We start from the raw sequence: 18,157 nt of genomic DNA on the forward strand, positions 1-18,157 counted from the left end.
GAACCTTGACTGATGAACTTAATAGTTATCTAGGCTGGATCGATCTTTCTTTCTTTCTTTCTTTTTTTAAGATTTTATTTATTTGCCAGAGAGAGTAGGAGAGAGGGAGAGTACAGGCAAGGGGAGCAACAGGGAGAGGGAGAAGCAGGCTCCCCACTGATCAAGGAGCCAATGTGGGACTCAATCCCAGGACTCTAAGTTATGACCTGAGCTGAAGGCAGATGCTTAACTGACGTTAAGCCACCCAGGCGTCCCTAGGCTGGATTTTTCTAAATGATTTTTTATGCTACAGGTCTTTTTGGTAATCTGATAAAGTTTATGGACCCCTTCTCAAAAATATATTTTAAGAGCTTTAAATATGACATATAGGAATCCAAAGAAAAGCAGCTATATTGAAATACACATGTCAAACTATTCTAAAATTATAATATAAAAATATGCCTACAATCATATTTTATTAACATATTAAATAGCAAGGTCTAATGGAAGATCTAATAGCTATGATAATTTCAAAATATCAGGGGCACCTGGGTGGCTCAGTCCATTAAGCACCAGCTCTTGATTTGAGCTCATGTCATGATCTCAAGGTCCTGGGATCAAGCCCTGAGTTGGGCTCCATGCCCAGCTGGGGAGTCTGCTTGTGGATTCTCTTTCTCCTCTCCCCCTGTCCCTCTCCCTGCTCATACCCTCTCTTTCTCTAAAATAAATAAATCTTTAAAAAAAAAAAAAGAGGCAACGAGTATAAATGCTATTTTAAGATGCCAACGACAACTATAATGAGATAAAATGAATATAAAAGTATTTTGTAAAATCTCAGGTGACCTCAAAATATAATATGTCCCTTGTTATTAGTATAATTCTCATTTTATATGTTAGGACACTGAGACTCAGAAGTTAAATTCCGTTGCAATAATTGCACCGCTGAGGCTCAAACCAGCTTATTTGGTTTTGAATCCTATGCTCTTCCCATCGCTCCCACGTTGCCCTTATAACCATAGGCAAATCCTTTTTTTTTTTTTTTAAGATTTATTTATTTATTTATTTATTTGACAGACAGAGGTTACAAGTAGGCAGAGAAGCAGGCACAGAGAGAGGAGGAAGCAGGCTCCCTGCTGAGCAGAGAGCCCGATGTGGGGCTCGATCCCAGGACCCTGGAATCATGACCTGAGCTGAAGGCAGAGGCTTTAACCCACTGAGCCACCCAGGCGCCTGGGCAAATCCTTTTTAAATGACCACAAACGCCTTCCCAAGATTGTGACAGTGCAAAAGGTGTGACGTAAGAAGTGGGTGAGAGCAGACGAAATGCATCTCTGATGCCACACACAGGTTAACATTTGAGAGCCAGCAAAGAGGAGGTTAGTAAAGAAGGCTAGCCTGGCTCGGGGTGCACCGTGTGGTGCAGTAGCCCTGGTCATCACCGGAAGCGGCAGTCATGTCTTCTAACCGCTGGAGCTCTGGTTTCTGCACACACCATTCCATTAACCAAATGGAATGGTTATTCCTTCTGCTTCAGCCAGCCTTAAAGTAACTGCTCGCAGTGGGGCGGTGGCTTTCCCATCATGGCTCCAGCTCGGCTGTGGGAGCTGCGTTCAGGCCGAGCACATGCGGAACGCCAGCCCCCGTTCAGCGAGCACCAATTGGTCACGGATTAGAGGCTGTCCCCACAGTTGCCAGAATAATTAAAACCACACAGCACACGAGCCAGCTGCTTTCTGTATTAGCTGCTTCTGACAGGAATTCAAATTCAAGTGCACTGCCGTCCAGTGAGCATTAGTTCACGTCCCAAGCCCTACCACATTTGTACAGCGTGTTGCAGTCACCAAACGCTTCCAAACAGGAAATCATTTCGCTTGAACATAAAACTCAGCTGTTGTGCAGACCGGAATGGCATCGGCTAAATGTTATAATTGAGGGAACTGAGGAAGGGGGTAGGGTAGGTGGGTAAATGCACAGGGCTCTCTCAGTTATTCTCTTTTTTTTTTTTTTTTAAAGATTTTTATTTATTTATTTGACAGAGAGAGATCACAAGTAGACGGAGAGGCAGGCAGAGAGAGAGAGAGAGGGAAGCAGGCTCCCCGCTGAGCAGAGAGCCCGACGCGGGACTCGATCCCAGGACCCTGAGATCATGACCTGAGCCGAAGGCAGCGGCTTAACACAGTGAGCCACCCAGGCGCCCCTCAGTTATTCTCTTTTTTAGCCAAGAAGCTCAGAACCTGACGGGACTCTCATGACTCAGAAACTAGCCATAAAGCCACCATCCCCCTAAAGCAACTCAAAACAGGACCTAAAGGAGGCCGAATGCCGCTTTCCTCATGGTAAATAGGGGAGACTTGCTTTCAGGTTCCTCAAATACACGAATTCTGCCAGATAGGCAAGCCTAACACCTTGGATGGTGATAGCATAACCCAATTAAATCTTCTGTGTCAGGAATTGTAACACTAGTCACCCAAAAACAAGTGTTTCAGAGATTGCAGAGAAGGCTGGATGTTTCCCTATACCTTATAGAACACTAGGGAAAAGCATAGCAATGGTCCTAAGTTCTGTATCCTATGAGGTACAGTTACTGTTAACCCCATAGTGCTGGCTTCACTTTGGCCCTAAGAAGCCTGATCAGTTAGGGTTATCCTGGGATGTGGTGAGGGACTCCATTTCTCAACATTTGTTCTTGTGACCACAGTTCCTAAATCTTCTCCCTCACTGAAGTTTTTATTTAAAGAGAATTTAAATATGAATCACCATCATCTTGCTAATCCTAGGTCCTACTCTCTTTGCTCAGCACTGGCAGACGAAATGTCGGTAGAGAGTGTGCATCCTTTGTGAAAGACAGCTAGAGACTGCCCTCGTTACTGCGTATGCTCTACAAGTATCATTCTGACTCCAGAAGAGCTCACGTGATGAAAGGAACATGCTCTACCTATAAAGATGTTTTAGTTTTGTTAGGGAGTTTGGGCTTAAATGAGTCCTTATCTACAAACGCAGTGATAGACTCTGTGGAGTCTTCTGGATCAGACATTAGAGGCCCTTGTGGAGGGAATGGTAGCTAGTCCTGTTCTACTGCTCAGAAGACTTGTGCACGGGGACTTCTGTTATTAGATATGTTGAATCAAATGCAGAACTTGCCTCCATCTTCAAAACCAAGACTCTAAAAAGGAACACCTGCCTCCTCCAGGAGTTACACACCAATTGTAAGGCTCTTTCAGATTTCAAGAACAATGACCTTTCTTGATTTGTTACCAGAATACGGGGGAATCTGGATCAGCAAAGCAAGTTATCTAAGAAACTATAAAGTACTTCTGGGTCCTGTTACGTCTAAGATTTAAATATATATTATGTAATATTACATATATAAATATATATATTGAAATATTTAAAGCTAACACAATGGCTTAATTTTAGGCATAAAACAACCCAGGCAGAAGTGCAACACCTTCTTTTTCTTCCCCTAGCATTTATATTTCCCTTTAAAAATACTTTATATTTCCCTTTAAAAATATTTCCCTTTAAAAATACTTCATCTGATCAGTTTTCCCATCTGCATTAGCAGAGTTTATGCCAAAACACTCTAAAGTAACTGGCTTCCCTCATTTTCAACTTGTATCTTACCCTCAACTTATATATGAATTCCTGATTATTATCCATCATGAAAGTAGCAAAATTTTTTCACTTGAAGTGCAAGCCAGGAGGTATCTTTTGTTGTTTTTAAGTAAACTTTATTGAAGTATAATACCATAAATACAGTAAACTTAATCCTCGGTAGTATACAGTTACTTAATTTTAACAAAAATGGAGTCATGTAATCACCACTATCAAGATAGAGGCAAGTTCCACCACACCCCAAAATGCCTCTGTGTCCCCTTATAATCAGTCCCTCCCCACATCCCAGTCACTGTTAATCACTGGTCTGTTTTCTCTCCCTATGGTTTTACCTTTTCCAGAATATGCTGTAAATGAATACCATATGTATCCTTTGAAACAGAGTTCTTTCACTTAGCATAAATGTGTTTGAGACTTTTCCTTGTTCAGTAGATCAGTAGTTTATTCCTTTTTATTACTGAGCAGTGTTCTACTGTATGGATGACTACAGTTCTTTTGTCATTCTCCACTAGGACAACGGGGATGTTTCCGGTTTTTAGCAATTATGAATGAGGCTTCCATAAACATCCAATTACAAGTTTCTATGTGAATATAAGCTTTCATGCTTTTGTTTCTTCTGAGTAAACACCTAGGAAAGAGATTATTGGGCTATGTAGTATGTTTATATTTGACTTAATCAGAAACAGAGTTTTCTGTAGTGGCTGTGCCATTTTGTTTTGTTTTTGTTTTTAAAGATTTATTTATTTATTTATTTGACACAGAGAGAGATATCACAAGCAGACAAAGAGGCAGGCAGAGGGGGGGAAGCAGGCCCCTGCTGAGCAGAAAGCCTGATGCGGGGCTTGATTCTAGGACCCTGAGATCATGACCCAAGCCGAAGGCAGAGGCCCAACCCACTGAGCCACCCAGGTGCCCCAGCTGTGCCATTTTGAATTACTCTCAGTGATATCTGACAGTTTTAGGTGTTCTATATCCTCACCAGCATTTGCTGTTGTCAGGTTTGTTTTCAGTTTTGATTTTGTTTTAGCCATTCCAATAGATATGTAATTTTATCATATTACAGTTTGAATTTGCATTTCCTTCTGTATTAATGATGTTGGGCATCTTTTCATAAGCTTATTCGGGGAAATGTTTATTCAACACTTTTACCCATCTTTAAATTTCATTATCTGTCTTTTTATTATTCAGTAGTAAGAATTCTTTTTTGGCAATGTTGAGTTTTATAAGTTCTTTATGTATTTTGGATATTAATCCTTTATCAGATATGTCATTTGCAAATAGTTCTCCTGGTCTGTTAGTTTGCCTGTTAGTTTTGTTGATTTATTCTAGGTAAGAGACCTTACCAGATATGTGTTTTGCAAATATTTCTCCCAATTTGTAGCAGTCTTTTTATTTTCTTAACAGTTCTTACAAACAGTATTTTTAATGTGGTGCAATCCAATTTATTAATTTTTAAAATGGATTGTTCTTTGGTATCATGTCTAAGAAATCTTTGTCTAACCCAAGGTCACAGAGGTTATCACTTTAGTTTGCTTCTAAAAGTTTTATAAAGTTATAGAGGTGTTACATTTAAGATTATGATTGATTTTGAGATAATTTTTGTACATGGTGAAAAGTATAGGTTGGGAGTTTCTGATTTGTTCATTTTTTACTTTTGAGTATGAATTCCAGTTTTTTCCGTGCCATTTGCTTAAAACTATCCATTGATTTGGCTTTGCACCTTTGTCAAAAGTCAATTGATCGTATTCTTTTATAGGTCTATTTCAATGCTCTCAATTCTATCCTAGTCATCTGTGTGTGTGTGTATGTGGGTCTCTCTCTCTCTCTCTCTCTCTCTCTCTCTTGCTGTTTAACTTAAATTTGAACTTATGGGGATAAAATTGTTTATGATATTCCCATGTTTTCCATTTAATAACTTCAGGCTCCGTAGTGTTTTCTCTGCTTTCATTTCTGATATTGGAAATTTCTGTCTGGTCTGTTTTTAATGATCACTCTGATCAGAGATTTATCAATTTCATTGATATTTTCTAAGAACCAACTTTTAGCTACATTGATTTTTCTCTAGTGTTTTTCTAGTTTTAATTTCATTGATCTCTGCTCTTATCTTTATTATGTACTTCCTCTGCTGGTTTTGGATTAAATTTGGTCTTCTTTTTTTAGTGTCATAAGGTAGAAGTATAGACCATTGATTTGAACTATTGTTCTACTGTAATACAAGTACTCAATGCTGTATATTTCCTTCCAAGCCCCCTCATGTTTAGAGTAGGAACCTTACAACACTAGTATTATTTTCATTCATTTAATTATGTTTTTTAATTTCCCTTGAGATTTTCTCTGTAACTCATGGATTATCTGTGTGATGTTTAAATCCTACATATTCAATGATTTCCCATTATCTTTCTGTTACCAATTTCTAGTTTAATTACGTTATTGTCAGAGAATATACTTTGTTTAAGTTCAATTCTTTAAATCTGTTACTGTTTGTTTTATGACCAGTATATGGTCTATTTTGGTAAATGGCCCCACCAGTGCTTTAAAAGATTATATATCTGGCTGTTGTTGAGTGACACAATCAATAAATATCTGTTATATCCTGCTGCTTTATAGTGGTATTCCGTTCTTTTCTATGCTTGCTGCTTTTCATTTTAGCAGTTCAAGCAATTTTTGAGAGAGGGGTATTGAAGTTACCAATTATAATTGTAAATTTTTCAAATGTTTCATCCAATTCTATCAGGTTTTGCTACATGTTTTTTGAAGCTCCATGATTTAGTACATACACATTTAGGATTGTTAAGTATTCTTGGTGAATTGATGCCTTTATCATTATATAATGCTTCTGTTTGTTCCTGGTAATTGTCTTTGCTCTAAAGTCTATTTTATAAGATATTAATATCTGATGTTAATCAGCTTTCTTTTAATTCATGTTTATATAGCATATCTGTGCTCATTCTTTTACTTTTAACCTCTCTTTTTTTATTGGTGTGTTTTTTTTTAATCATTTACCTTTAATGGAATTATTAATGTTAAGAATTAAGATTTCCAGTTTACTATGTGTTTACTGTTCCCTGTTTTTCATTCCTGTTTTTTCTTCCCTGTCTTCCCCTGAATTTCTCGAATGTTTTTAGTATTTTAATTTAAAATTTTTTAAATTATTTTAAATTTTATATAAATTTTAAATTATATATAATGGGGCTATTTGTAACAGCTTTATTGAGGTTGACTGTACATCCATACCACACAGTTCACCAATTTGAAATACAATTCAATGGGTTTTCTATATTCAGAGTTGTAGAAGCATCACCAAAATTAATTTTGGAACAATTACCCACACCCTTTAGGAAGAAACCCTATCCCCTTTAGTTATGGCCCCTTTAATAGCTCCCTTTCTCCCCAGTCCTAAGCACTGGATATAGAATTCTTGGTTAACAGCTCATCCCCATCCTTATCCCCAACACGTGAAAAATGCTGTGTCATTACCTAATCGACCCCATAGTTTCTCTTGAGAAATACACTGTTATTTGAATTGTTTTTCCCCTATAGATAATATGTTGTTTCTTTCTGGCTGCTTTCATGATTTTTTTCTTCTTTAGTTTCTAGGAATTTGATTATGATTGACGTAGAGGTTTCTAGGGGTTTATTCTGTTTGAGTTTTGCTCAGCTTTTTAAATCTGCAGGTCTGTGTCTTTCACCAGATTTGCACCATTTCTAGCCATTATTCCCTCAAATATGTTTTTAGCCCTTCATTCTTTTTCCTCTCTTTCTGGAACTCTGATGGCATGAATGGTAGGTATTTTGTTACTGTCCCACAGAGCCCTGAGATTCTGTGGATTCTTTTTGCTTCTGTGTTTTTTATCAGCTGTTCAGATTGGATAATATTTATTGGACTGTCATCAAGTTCAGTGGTTCTTTCCTCTGTCATCTCCATTCAATGAGGTTTTTATTTTAGTTATTTTCTTTGCTAACTTATTTATTAAATGTTTATTATTCTGAAATTTTCATTTAGTTCATCCTTATATTCTGCCTTTCTTTGCTGCAACTTTGTATTTTCCATTTGTTTCAATAGTGTTCATAATTGCTTCTTGGAGCATTTTTATTATAGTTGCTTTAAGATCCTTGTCAGTTAATTATATCTGTATCATCACAGTATTGGTATCTGTTGATTGTCTTTTTTTGTTTAAGTTAATGTTTTTCTGGTTCTTTGTCTAATAATTTTGGGCTATATCTTGGACATTTTGTATATTATGTTATGAGACTCAGGATCCTATTTAAATCTTCTATTTAATAGACTGAAGATCTGTTTAGGTTTAGAATGAACTTTCTGTTCCAGTTTTGTGGACTGTGGTTCTAATGTCAAGTTAGTTTTCACAGCTCTTGTAGGGCTTTTCGGTCTGTCCTACCTATGTATTACCTAAGCTAATTTAGAATCTGGGCAATATTCACCCATAGTTCAATTCTCAAAACTCTTGCACTTTGATTCTGGTTAATTTCACACATGGGTTGTTCAGAGTTGTTTATGACTTCTTGCACCAGCTTAAAGAGTTGCTTTCTCCAGCCTCCTTCTCTCCATAATCCTCCCTGCTTCTCTAGTCGGAAAGGGATAAGATACTACTTCATTGCTCTCCTTTGCTTAATTCAGGACGTGATGGCTTATAGGGCTCCTCTCCACAGTCTCTGTGGTGCCCAGTGGGGAGGAAAAGAGGTACAGTTTCCTTCATTGTATGTGCTTTGAGTAGAGCCAGGGGTAAGTGCTCCAAGGGCTACCCTCTTCCCAATCTTTTGACTGGAGAGAGCAGGCTTCCTGGGGAATTTTGTGTCTGCTCTTTTGTGTTTCTGGTTGTGGGCTGTTCTAGCCCCCAGATTGTACTTAGGAGGCAAAAAAAAAAAAAAAAAAAGACAGACAGACAGACAGGAAACTCACCATCAGATTGTTCTGAGTCCCTAGACAGTTTGCCTTCTTTTCTCCACCTTTCATGTTCTTTGCCTGGGGTTTTTACTTGTAATTAGCAGGAGAATCAGGGTAGTATGCATTGCTCCATATTGTCAAACATGGGAAGCCAATCATGATTCAGTTTTGTATCTCTCATAAAAACATACCACAATGCTTAGCATTTAGTCTCTGAAAGAGAGGAGTGAGTGAGGAAAACAATTAGGTCCATATCTCACAATATTAATTGAGCATAACATATAGTGGTTAAGAATATGGCCTTTAGAATCAATTACCAGTTTGAATTTTAGCTCCACCTACTTTCAGTGTACTATAAGCAGGTTACTTAACTTCTCTGAGTCTCAGTTTCCTATAAAATGGGGATGGTAATATCTGTCTCATGGGGTGAGTAAGTGGCATATTTCATGCTTTTAGCATAGGGCTTGCTAATAAAGTTAATAAATGTAACTCCTAGTCCTGTTAGTATAACAACAGCAATTATCGGATATCACTATCTGTTTCTTGCACTCATAGGAAACTCTGCCCTTAAAGACAAAGAAGACCAATTTGGGAGGACACCGCTTATGTATTGTGTGTTGGCTGACAGACTGGATTGTGCAGATGCTCTCCTGAAGGCAGGAGCAGATGTTAATAAAACTGACCACAGCCAGAGAACAGCCCTCCATCTTGCAGCTCAAAAGGTGAGAAGTTAAATTACTTTGAAGTGTAAACCTTTTGTGAGGTATTTAGAAGTTGATTAATGAACTATGCAATTGACAGGTGATAAAGAAATCTTAAGTATGTGACTCTTAGTTTTATGTGCTTCTCTAAAAACAGTCTAAACTGCAGAGAATAAAAATAGGTAATCATCAGTGGCTCCATTCATTTATCCAACGAAGTTCTTTGAGCAATGGAATTCATTTTATGATCTAAGATTAAGTCAAGGAAAAGGAATCAACCATATTACAAATCAGTTTATGCATGGGGGAAAACAAAGGCCAGAAAGAAAAACACTAAGATACATATTTTTTTTTAAGATTTTATTCATTTATTTGAGAGAGAGAGAGAGAGAGAAAGCATAGAGGGAGAGGGAAAGGGAGAAGCCAACTCCCCGCTGAGCAGAGAGCCCAACATTGGGCTTGATCCCAGGACTGTGGGATCATGACCCAAGCCAAAGGCAGACTCTTAACTGACTGAGCCACCCAGGCACCCCAACACTAAGGTATTACTAGTGGTTGGGTTTTAATGTTGGTAACATTGGGTACTTTTTACTGTTTAAAAATTTTCCCCTGACAAGTATTAATTACTTTTACAACAAAAACTTACTGTCTCTCTTAAAGTATGGGCATTAAGAAGCATAAAAGAAATTTATTTTCTAAATGTATTTCAACTTTTTAAAAATCTAAAACTATATTGCCAGTAAAAAGGATTTCAGGTTTTTTAAAGGTATTGTTAAGAGCTGAGATTTTTAAGATAAATATATCAAAAAAATTAAAATGGGAAGCTTCTATATTTATTGAAAGACTTATTTATCTGAAAATGATTTTTCCTTCCATAAAATTATGGTGTATAAAATATATTTCCAGTGCCTGATATTTTCCTTTTTATTATTTTAGACATATATTTTTGGAATAAAAAGCAATAAAAATTAGATCCAGCAGAAACTATTAGAGTTATTTCCCATTAAAAAATGTGAGCCATATATAGCTGATTAATTGAGGGGTTAGAAAAATGCCTTTTTCATTAGTTGAATACATAAAAAGAGACTGACATTAAGATATCCTCCTGAATATGCTAGTTACACGCTGTGATCAGTTAGGTCTGTCAGGTTATTCCCAAAGTTATTGCTCTTGAATTTGCTTTTCATTATAGTAATTTTTTTTTTAATCTCCCTCATTTTCAATTTCGGTTTTAACTACTGTGTAGGTATTTATAACCTTTCACCTAGGCTTGTCAGCTGTTAAAATTATTCAGTCAGGAAGGGTAACTCCATTTAACTTGTTATCATTAAAAAGTAAACATTTCAGATTAGAAATAGCCCCAGTATTATGAATTTGATACACTTTAGATTTTTCATTGTGGTTCATTTAGGTTTAAAACCCAACTTCAGAAATAGAGGTTGGAGGAACCTAACTTCACATCAGGTGGGTCATGTGAAAAAACTGGGGATTTGAGTTGATGAGCCTCCAATCATCTCTGTAGAGGTAGAAAGTGACCCAAAAGGGAGAGAAGGGGTCGGTTGTAAGTCTCTCCACAGGATGCAGTGCATTTGTTTTCTTCGGCTTTTTGTTTCTTCTTTATTTTTTTAAATTGTGATTTCCTACAGCATCAAAGAATAAATAGAACTCTGATTTACATGTCACAATTTTCATAGCTGAATTCATAAGTAACACATTTCATGGTCTTTTGACTATCTGATAATTACACATTTCCCCCTTTCTCTGTGTTGTGGTTTGTTTTTGCATATTTGCCCAAAGTGGCAATCTATCTTTAGGCTATACTAGCACTAGTAGAATTTCCAGAACAAGGGTGGTCATAAACCTTTAGTACTCTACTCTGTCCAGATCAAAACTGGGTATTGCATTTCATTTTGTGCTTTATGCAAAAGCACTGTTATTTTCAAAATCAGAGATAGTAGAGATCCAACAGGAGTAAGATTGTGAAGAGTCTAGAAGTAACTCTCAAAGAAGAGTTGGAAATATGTCCCAGGTCTATAGCACACCCTGCCTCTGAGCAGACGCAAACACAAATTCTCTTTAGAGAAAACATCTTCGCCCTAAACTTCCAGGATTCCCCCACATTACATAGACCAAACAAGATCTCACAGTGAAAGATCCCCATATATATGAGGAAGCAGTCTATCACAAATGAGAGTCAGCAGAAACAATAAACAAATTTGATTGTGGAGTCCTGGGATCGAGTCCTGCATCAGGCTCCCTAGTCTGCTTCTCCCTCTGACCCTCCCCCTTCTCATGCTCTCTCTCTCTCTCTCATTCTCTCTCTCTCAAACAAATAAAATCTTAAAAAAAAAAAAAAAAAGGAAACACAATGTAAAATAACAATTGAATGGTTAAAGAGAAAAGAAGAGGGGTTCCTGGGTGGCTCAGTTGGTTGAGGCTCTCTTGATTTTGACTCAGGTCATGATCTCAGAGTTGTGGGATCAAGCCCAGCATCAGGCTCCACACCTGGCGTGGAGTCCACTTGGGATTCTCTCTCTCTCCCTCTAGTCCTCCCCCTCCTCTGGCACTTGCATGTGCTCTCTCTCTCTAGAAGGAAAGAAACAAACAAAGAAAGAAAGAGAGAAAGAAGAGGGATGGAGGGAGGAAGGAAGGAAGAAAGAAAGAAGAGAGAAGAAAAGGAAAGGAAAAGGAAAAAGAAAAATGAGCAAACAACAAGACTTTCATGACTAGGCATCAGTTCTGGCCGTGACCACTTATTTTAGAACAACCCACCTGCCAAAAAAATTTCTGAAGACTGAGTAAAATATATATACATTATTTGAAGGCACTGAGAACAGTCAGCATAAGCTAGGTCTAAGAAATTACAGTCATTCAGAGAAGAGAAGCATGAGGAATGCACACCACATTCATCCGGCTGTATCCTTTAAGGCATCTTCCAAAGTGGAATGCAAATGAATACAACCCTAGCAGGAAGCAATTATCTTGGTAGGGCGAGAAATCACAGGTAGAGCCTGGCATTAGCCCTGGCTGGAATGTGGAAGGGCAAAATCCTGGAGCGAAGGGAACTGCAGAGAAGGAACCCAAAAATCTGGGTACAAATTCCTTGCAAATCATTAGCAGATTCCTAAACTGTGCTTGTGCTGGGGGAGGCTCAAAGAAACCCAGCAGTAAACAACAGCTGGGAGACCAAACAGCTAAGCAGAGATTGTTTTAATATTGTCTTGTATTTTCTTTCCAGTGCAAGTCTTTAAGACATAACAAGTTGATTTTTGTGTAGGGGTCCATTCTCATTTTAAATTACATGAATAACTCATTTTCCCAGCACACCCTAGCTCATTAATTTGTAGCCAAGTCTGTGCTCTGTGCCAGTAACAGGATCTTGGACTATGTACCTCCCGTGGTTTTTTGTTTTGTTTTGTTGTTAATTTGTTGTTAATTTGTTAATTTGTTGTTTTGTTGTTAATGGTTTTAAAATAAAGTCCTAATATGGGGCGCCTGGGTGGCTCAGTGGGTTGAGCCTCTGCCTTCGGCTCAGGTCATGATCTCAGGGTCCTGGGATCGAGCCCCGCATCGGGCTCTCTGCTCAGCGGGGAGCCTGCTTCCTCCTCTCTCTCTGCCTGCCTCTCTGCCTACTTGTGATCTGTCAAATAAATAAATAAAATCTTAAAAAAAAATAAAAATAAAATAAAGTCCTAATACAAGGGAGCTACTTGGGAAATTTGAAAATAGAAAATACACCATTGAAGTGCTTTAGGGAGATGAATATGGCAACTAAAGCTCTTTTAGAAGAGGAGATACTTAGAAAGTTATTACTGGTCAGGCCAAGAGAGGAGGAGTTTGATCTAAGAGATACATTGTAAAGGTAGAACAGTTCATTCATTAAGTAGTTGCCATATGTCTACTATGTACTAGTAGGTGTAGAGGATCACCTAGAGGAAATATTAAAAAATGAATCACATATGTCTGCTGTTAAAAAGTGCTCTCCATGCTGGCCTGTATTAAATTTCCATTTGTCTTTGTTTAGTGAACCTCTCTGACATATCACATATCAAATATTCTTTCCAAGTATTGTCTCTCCCACTTACTTCTGTAATCTGTGAACTCAGAAGTGTGCTATTTGGGTAATCATCAATATTCATATATGTGTGCATGAATGCATTCATTCAACATATGTTCATACTGTTACTGTGTAACAGGTGCTGTGCTAGGGCCTTGGAATACAAAGATGAAAGACAGGATTCCTGCTCTTAAGTTGCTTACAAAGATCATGGATAAAGATATCAAGTGGTAATTAAAGCTGGCCTGTCTCCCTTATATATCAAGTGTTTTATAAAATATCAATAGCCATGCCATGTAAATAGTTATTTATTACTACTGACCTGAAGATCAGCCATTCCCATGTTATTTATTATGTTTTTGCTTTTTTGTGATAGTGAACTAATTATGTTATCTTCCATTCATAGTAGGAAAAACTCTTGTTCCCATAGCATTTTGTTGATGTCTCTGTTAGAGGCCCATTACCTTGTTTTGTTTTGTTTTTTTTTAAAGATTTTATTTATTTATTTGACAGAGAGAGAGATCACAAGTAGGCAGAGAGGCAGGCAGAGAGAGAGGGGGAAGCAGGCTCCCTGCCAAGCAGAAAGCCCGATGTGGGGCTCCATCCCAGGACCCCAAGATCGTGATCTGAGCTGAAGGCAGAGGCTTCAACCCAATGAGCCACCCAGGCGCCCCTCCATTACCTTGTATTGTAATTATTACTTACTTGTCTCTTTCCCACTAGACTGGATCTCTAGGCAAGAACATTGTTTTATTTAATTTTTAATTCCCTAGAATCTAACACAGTGTCTGACATGCTTTGGTTGAATGAATGAATACATTTAAGGTTACTCATATAGAAAGTCATTATTAATATAAATGCTAGACATTTGTTTATTAGAAACATTTATCCAGTTTTAAAATACATATATGGGGAAAACTTATTGAACCGTGCTGATTGGCTTATTTTGACACATACTCAGTACTCTGGAAACAAATTGCTGTTAGTCCAAGCAGCTAAGAAAATGGTACCCATAAGAATAAAATTAATCTCAATATACTGAACATCTGTACCTAATTTGTTTTTCATTTGTACCCTCAGTATAATCCAAGAAAGCAATCAGTCATACCTTTACTGGGTTTCTCACAAAAGATATCTAATTGTTAGAAATGTTTTCCTCCAGGGAATCTACTATTTCTCTGACTTCTACAGATATATTTATTTGTTAATAAGGATAAAAAAGCCTTAGCAATCTTACTAAATGTTAATAGTTATGCATTTTTAATCTTCCAGGAGGTTATTAATTTGGCTTCAAGACGATTAAGACTACGCACTCTGAAAAATTATATCATGTCAAACACAAAAACTAAAGAAGCTTCGAACTGTGGTTGTGTTGTGTGTGTGTTCTTTTTCTTTTAATTCACACAGAATTCTCAATTCATCTGTGAAAACTGAATATTAATTTTAATTAATATTCATTTTTGAGATATGCTGTTTCCATGTTAGTGACATAAAAATTAAAGAAGAAGAGTAGAATACCTGTAAAAGTTTTCAGGAAAACTTAATATCAGGTGACAATATTAGGATATTGGATTTCCTTATTTTATACACACTCACACTTATACACAAACACAGCAAACAATCCATTTCTCAGTCCCCTGTAACTCTATATTCCTGTGTGTATATGTACATACACATATATATATATATATATATATATATATATATACACACACTTATATTTAACTCCCTCCCTACCCCATTAGCCTATATTCCCCCAACGAATGCTGTTTGAAGGCAGAGGCTATGTCTTATTTGATTTATTAGTTCCAGTCTTAAAACAAGTCCTGCCGTTTAAAAAAGACTCAGTTCATGTTTAACGAATACATGAATGAAGGAATGAATCAATCAATAAATTCGAACATCAAATAGATTTATTATGAGTGGTATGATCTTCAAAACTATTGAAGTGTAAATTAGTTGTTATATTTATTCCTTTTCATTATCCATTCCACCCCCTTATAATTTTGCTAGCACTATTTTACAAGACTCTGTGAGCTTAATTTCCCATCATGTATCACTCTTGTATGCCTCAGTTTCTTCATCTATAAAAATAGGACAATACACTTCTCCCTGTCTACTTTTTAGGAATCAGTAGATGTCACAGATAAAAGGGCCCTTCAGGATAGCCTAGTCCAATTTGTTACTGGATGAAGAAACTGAGCCAATTCTCCTTTCAATTCTCTTTTCTTGGTAAATTATTCATCATTCTTTTTGCCTTTGCCTAAACCTGAATGTTTTTTGTCTTATTTTTTTAAAGTTTTTACTTAAATTCCCATATAGTTAAGGTATATTAATATTAGGTTCAGGTGTACAATTTAGTGATTCAACCTTTCCATATAACAGCTGGTGCTCATCAGGACAAGTACTCTCCTTAATCCCCATCCCCTATTTCACCCATCCCCCTTTCCCCCTACCCTCTGGTGACCATCAGTTCATTCTCTACAGTTATTAAGAGTTTGTCTCTTGGTTTGCTTCTCTCTCTCTTTCCCCCACTTTGTTCATTTGTTTTTTTTGTTAAATTCCATGTGACTGAAGTCATATGGTATTTGTCTTTCTCTGACTTGTTTCACTTAGCATAGTACTCTCTAGCTCCATCCATGTTGTCGAAAATGACAAGATTTCATTCTTTTTTAGGGCTGAGTAATATTCCACAGGGTGTGTGTGTGTGTGTGTGTGTGTGTGTGTGTGTGTGTGTGTACCACATCTTCTTTATCCATTTATCAGTCATTAGACATTTGGGCTATTTCCATAGTCTGGCTATTGTAGAGAATGCTGCTACAAACATTGGGGTACCAACAGACACATGAAAAGATGCTCCACATCACTCATCATCAGGGAAATGCAAATCAAAACTACAATGAGATATCACCTCACACCTGTCAGAGTGGCTAAAATCAATAACACAAGAAACAACAGGTATTGGTGAGGATGCAAAGAAAGGGGACCGTCCTACACTGTTGGTAGGAATGCAAGCTGGTGCAGCAGCTGTGGAAAAGAGTATGGAGGTTCCTCAGAAAGTTCAGAATAGGGCTACTCTACAACCCAGCAATTGCACTACCAGGTATTTACCTAAAGAATACAAAATACTAATTCAAATGGATACATGCACCTCGATGTTTAAATTAATTATTTTTAAATTATAGAGAAGAATAGAGAATATCATTAGAAATATTCAGAAGAGATAAAACTGAATATTTTTTATTTTTCTTCCAGTTTTCGTTATTGAAATAAAACAGTAGAGATGCACTTGAAGTTTTCTATTTATCCTCCCAAATCCCATTCCCCTCTTTTTGTATGTTCTCAATCTATCTTAATTTTGGTGGTTTCAATTCCCACGCACATTTTTCTACCTTTATTTTATATGGATATAACCATAAACAATATTATTTTGCATTTTAAAATCTTCATATAAATGGTATTATACTTTGTGTCATTCCCCAACTTGCTTTTTTAACTTAACATTATGTTTTTGAGATTACTTGATCTTGAGGTATATGTTGAAATGTGTACCTCTGTTCCCAAAAGATTATATACAAATGCTCAAAAGACAAATGAAAAGGTGTTCAGCCTCATTACTAATTAGATAAATGCAAATTAAAACCACAGTGAGATACTATACAACCATCTGAATGTCTAAAATGAAAAGGTCTGATAATACCAATTGATGGTGACGATATGGAACAACTGGAACATTTATAGTGAGAATACGAATTCATTAATCTACTCTAGAAAGCAGTTTGACTGTAACAAAGCTGAACACACACACACACACACACACACTCACACAAACACACACAGAATCATCGCAATTCACACTCCAATCCCAGTAATACCTAAGAGAGATAAGTGCGTCATTCTACCAAAAGGCATGTATGAGAGTGTACAATAGTATCGTTATTTATAATAGCAAACACTCTTAGTAGCACAAACCACTCAAATGTGTATGAATAGGCAGATGGGTGAATAAACTGTGATGTATTCCTACAACGGGATACTACACAATAAAAAATAATGAACTACTGATACATTGCACCACATGAATAAATTTTGTAGACCTCATGTTGAGTGAAAGAAGTCCGCTCTTTAAAAAAAAAAAAGTCAGCTATTTATACAAATTTTAAAAACAGCCAAAACTATATGGTGATTCAAATCAGGTTTTTGGTTACCCAGTATATAGATATTAACTAAAAAGGGGCATAAAGGAAGCTTTCAGTCATACTGGAAATGATCTATATCTTGATCTGTGTGTTGATTACATAAAAAGTTACCAGTCTGTACACTTAAGATTTATCTACTTAACTATGTATATAAATATATTATGCCTCAATTTAAAAATTATTTATAAAAAATGGTAAAATTCCAGAAATTGATGAGTATTATTTGTCAGTAGGATGAGGAAGAACAGAATCAAGGATGCTTCTGACCTAGGCTTTGAAGCACTTCAGTCACATTTTCCCAGTGTCAGCTTCAGGGGCTCTAGGAAAGCCCTATAAACTTAAGCATGCATCAGAATCACCTGGAGGTGTTTAGTAGGTACTTCTAGGCTTCTCTGTGGCTGTAGTCACTCATTAGTTCGTTTTAAAATAGCGGTTAGGATTCCTGGTTTTCACCCAGGCGGCCCAGGTTCGACTCCTGCTGTGGGAATGCCCAACTTTTGGGGCGCCTGGGTGGCTCAGCGGTTAAAGCCTCTGCCTTCAGCTTGGGTCATGATCCCAGAGTCCTGGGATGGAGCCCCACATCGGGCTCTCTGCTCGGCGGGGGGACTGCTTTCCCCCCCACCTCTCTCGCTGCCTGCCTCTCTGCCTACTTGTGATCTCTGTCTGTCAACTAAATAAATGAAATCTTTAAAAAAAAAATTTA

General features: G+C 37.1%; 1 protein-coding gene across 1 annotated transcript in view; it reads left to right on the forward strand.

The window, feature by feature from the left end:
* LOC111146079 (inversin) overlaps nt 1-18,157 on the forward strand; it is a 173,571-nt gene that overhangs the window by 11,419 nt on the left and 143,995 nt on the right. Inside the window, exon 3 of the mRNA XM_022501461.1 lies at nt 9,053-9,219. Coding sequence (XP_022357169.1) covers nt 9,053-9,219 — 167 coding nt within the window. The remainder of the gene's footprint in view (nt 1-9,052; nt 9,220-18,157) is intronic.

The sequence above is a fragment of the Enhydra lutris genome, unplaced genomic scaffold, assembly GCF_002288905.1.
Source record: "Enhydra lutris kenyoni isolate GAN:26980312 unplaced genomic scaffold, ASM228890v2 scaffoldscaffold13, whole genome shotgun sequence".
NCBI lineage: Eukaryota > Metazoa > Chordata > Mammalia > Carnivora > Mustelidae > Enhydra > Enhydra lutris.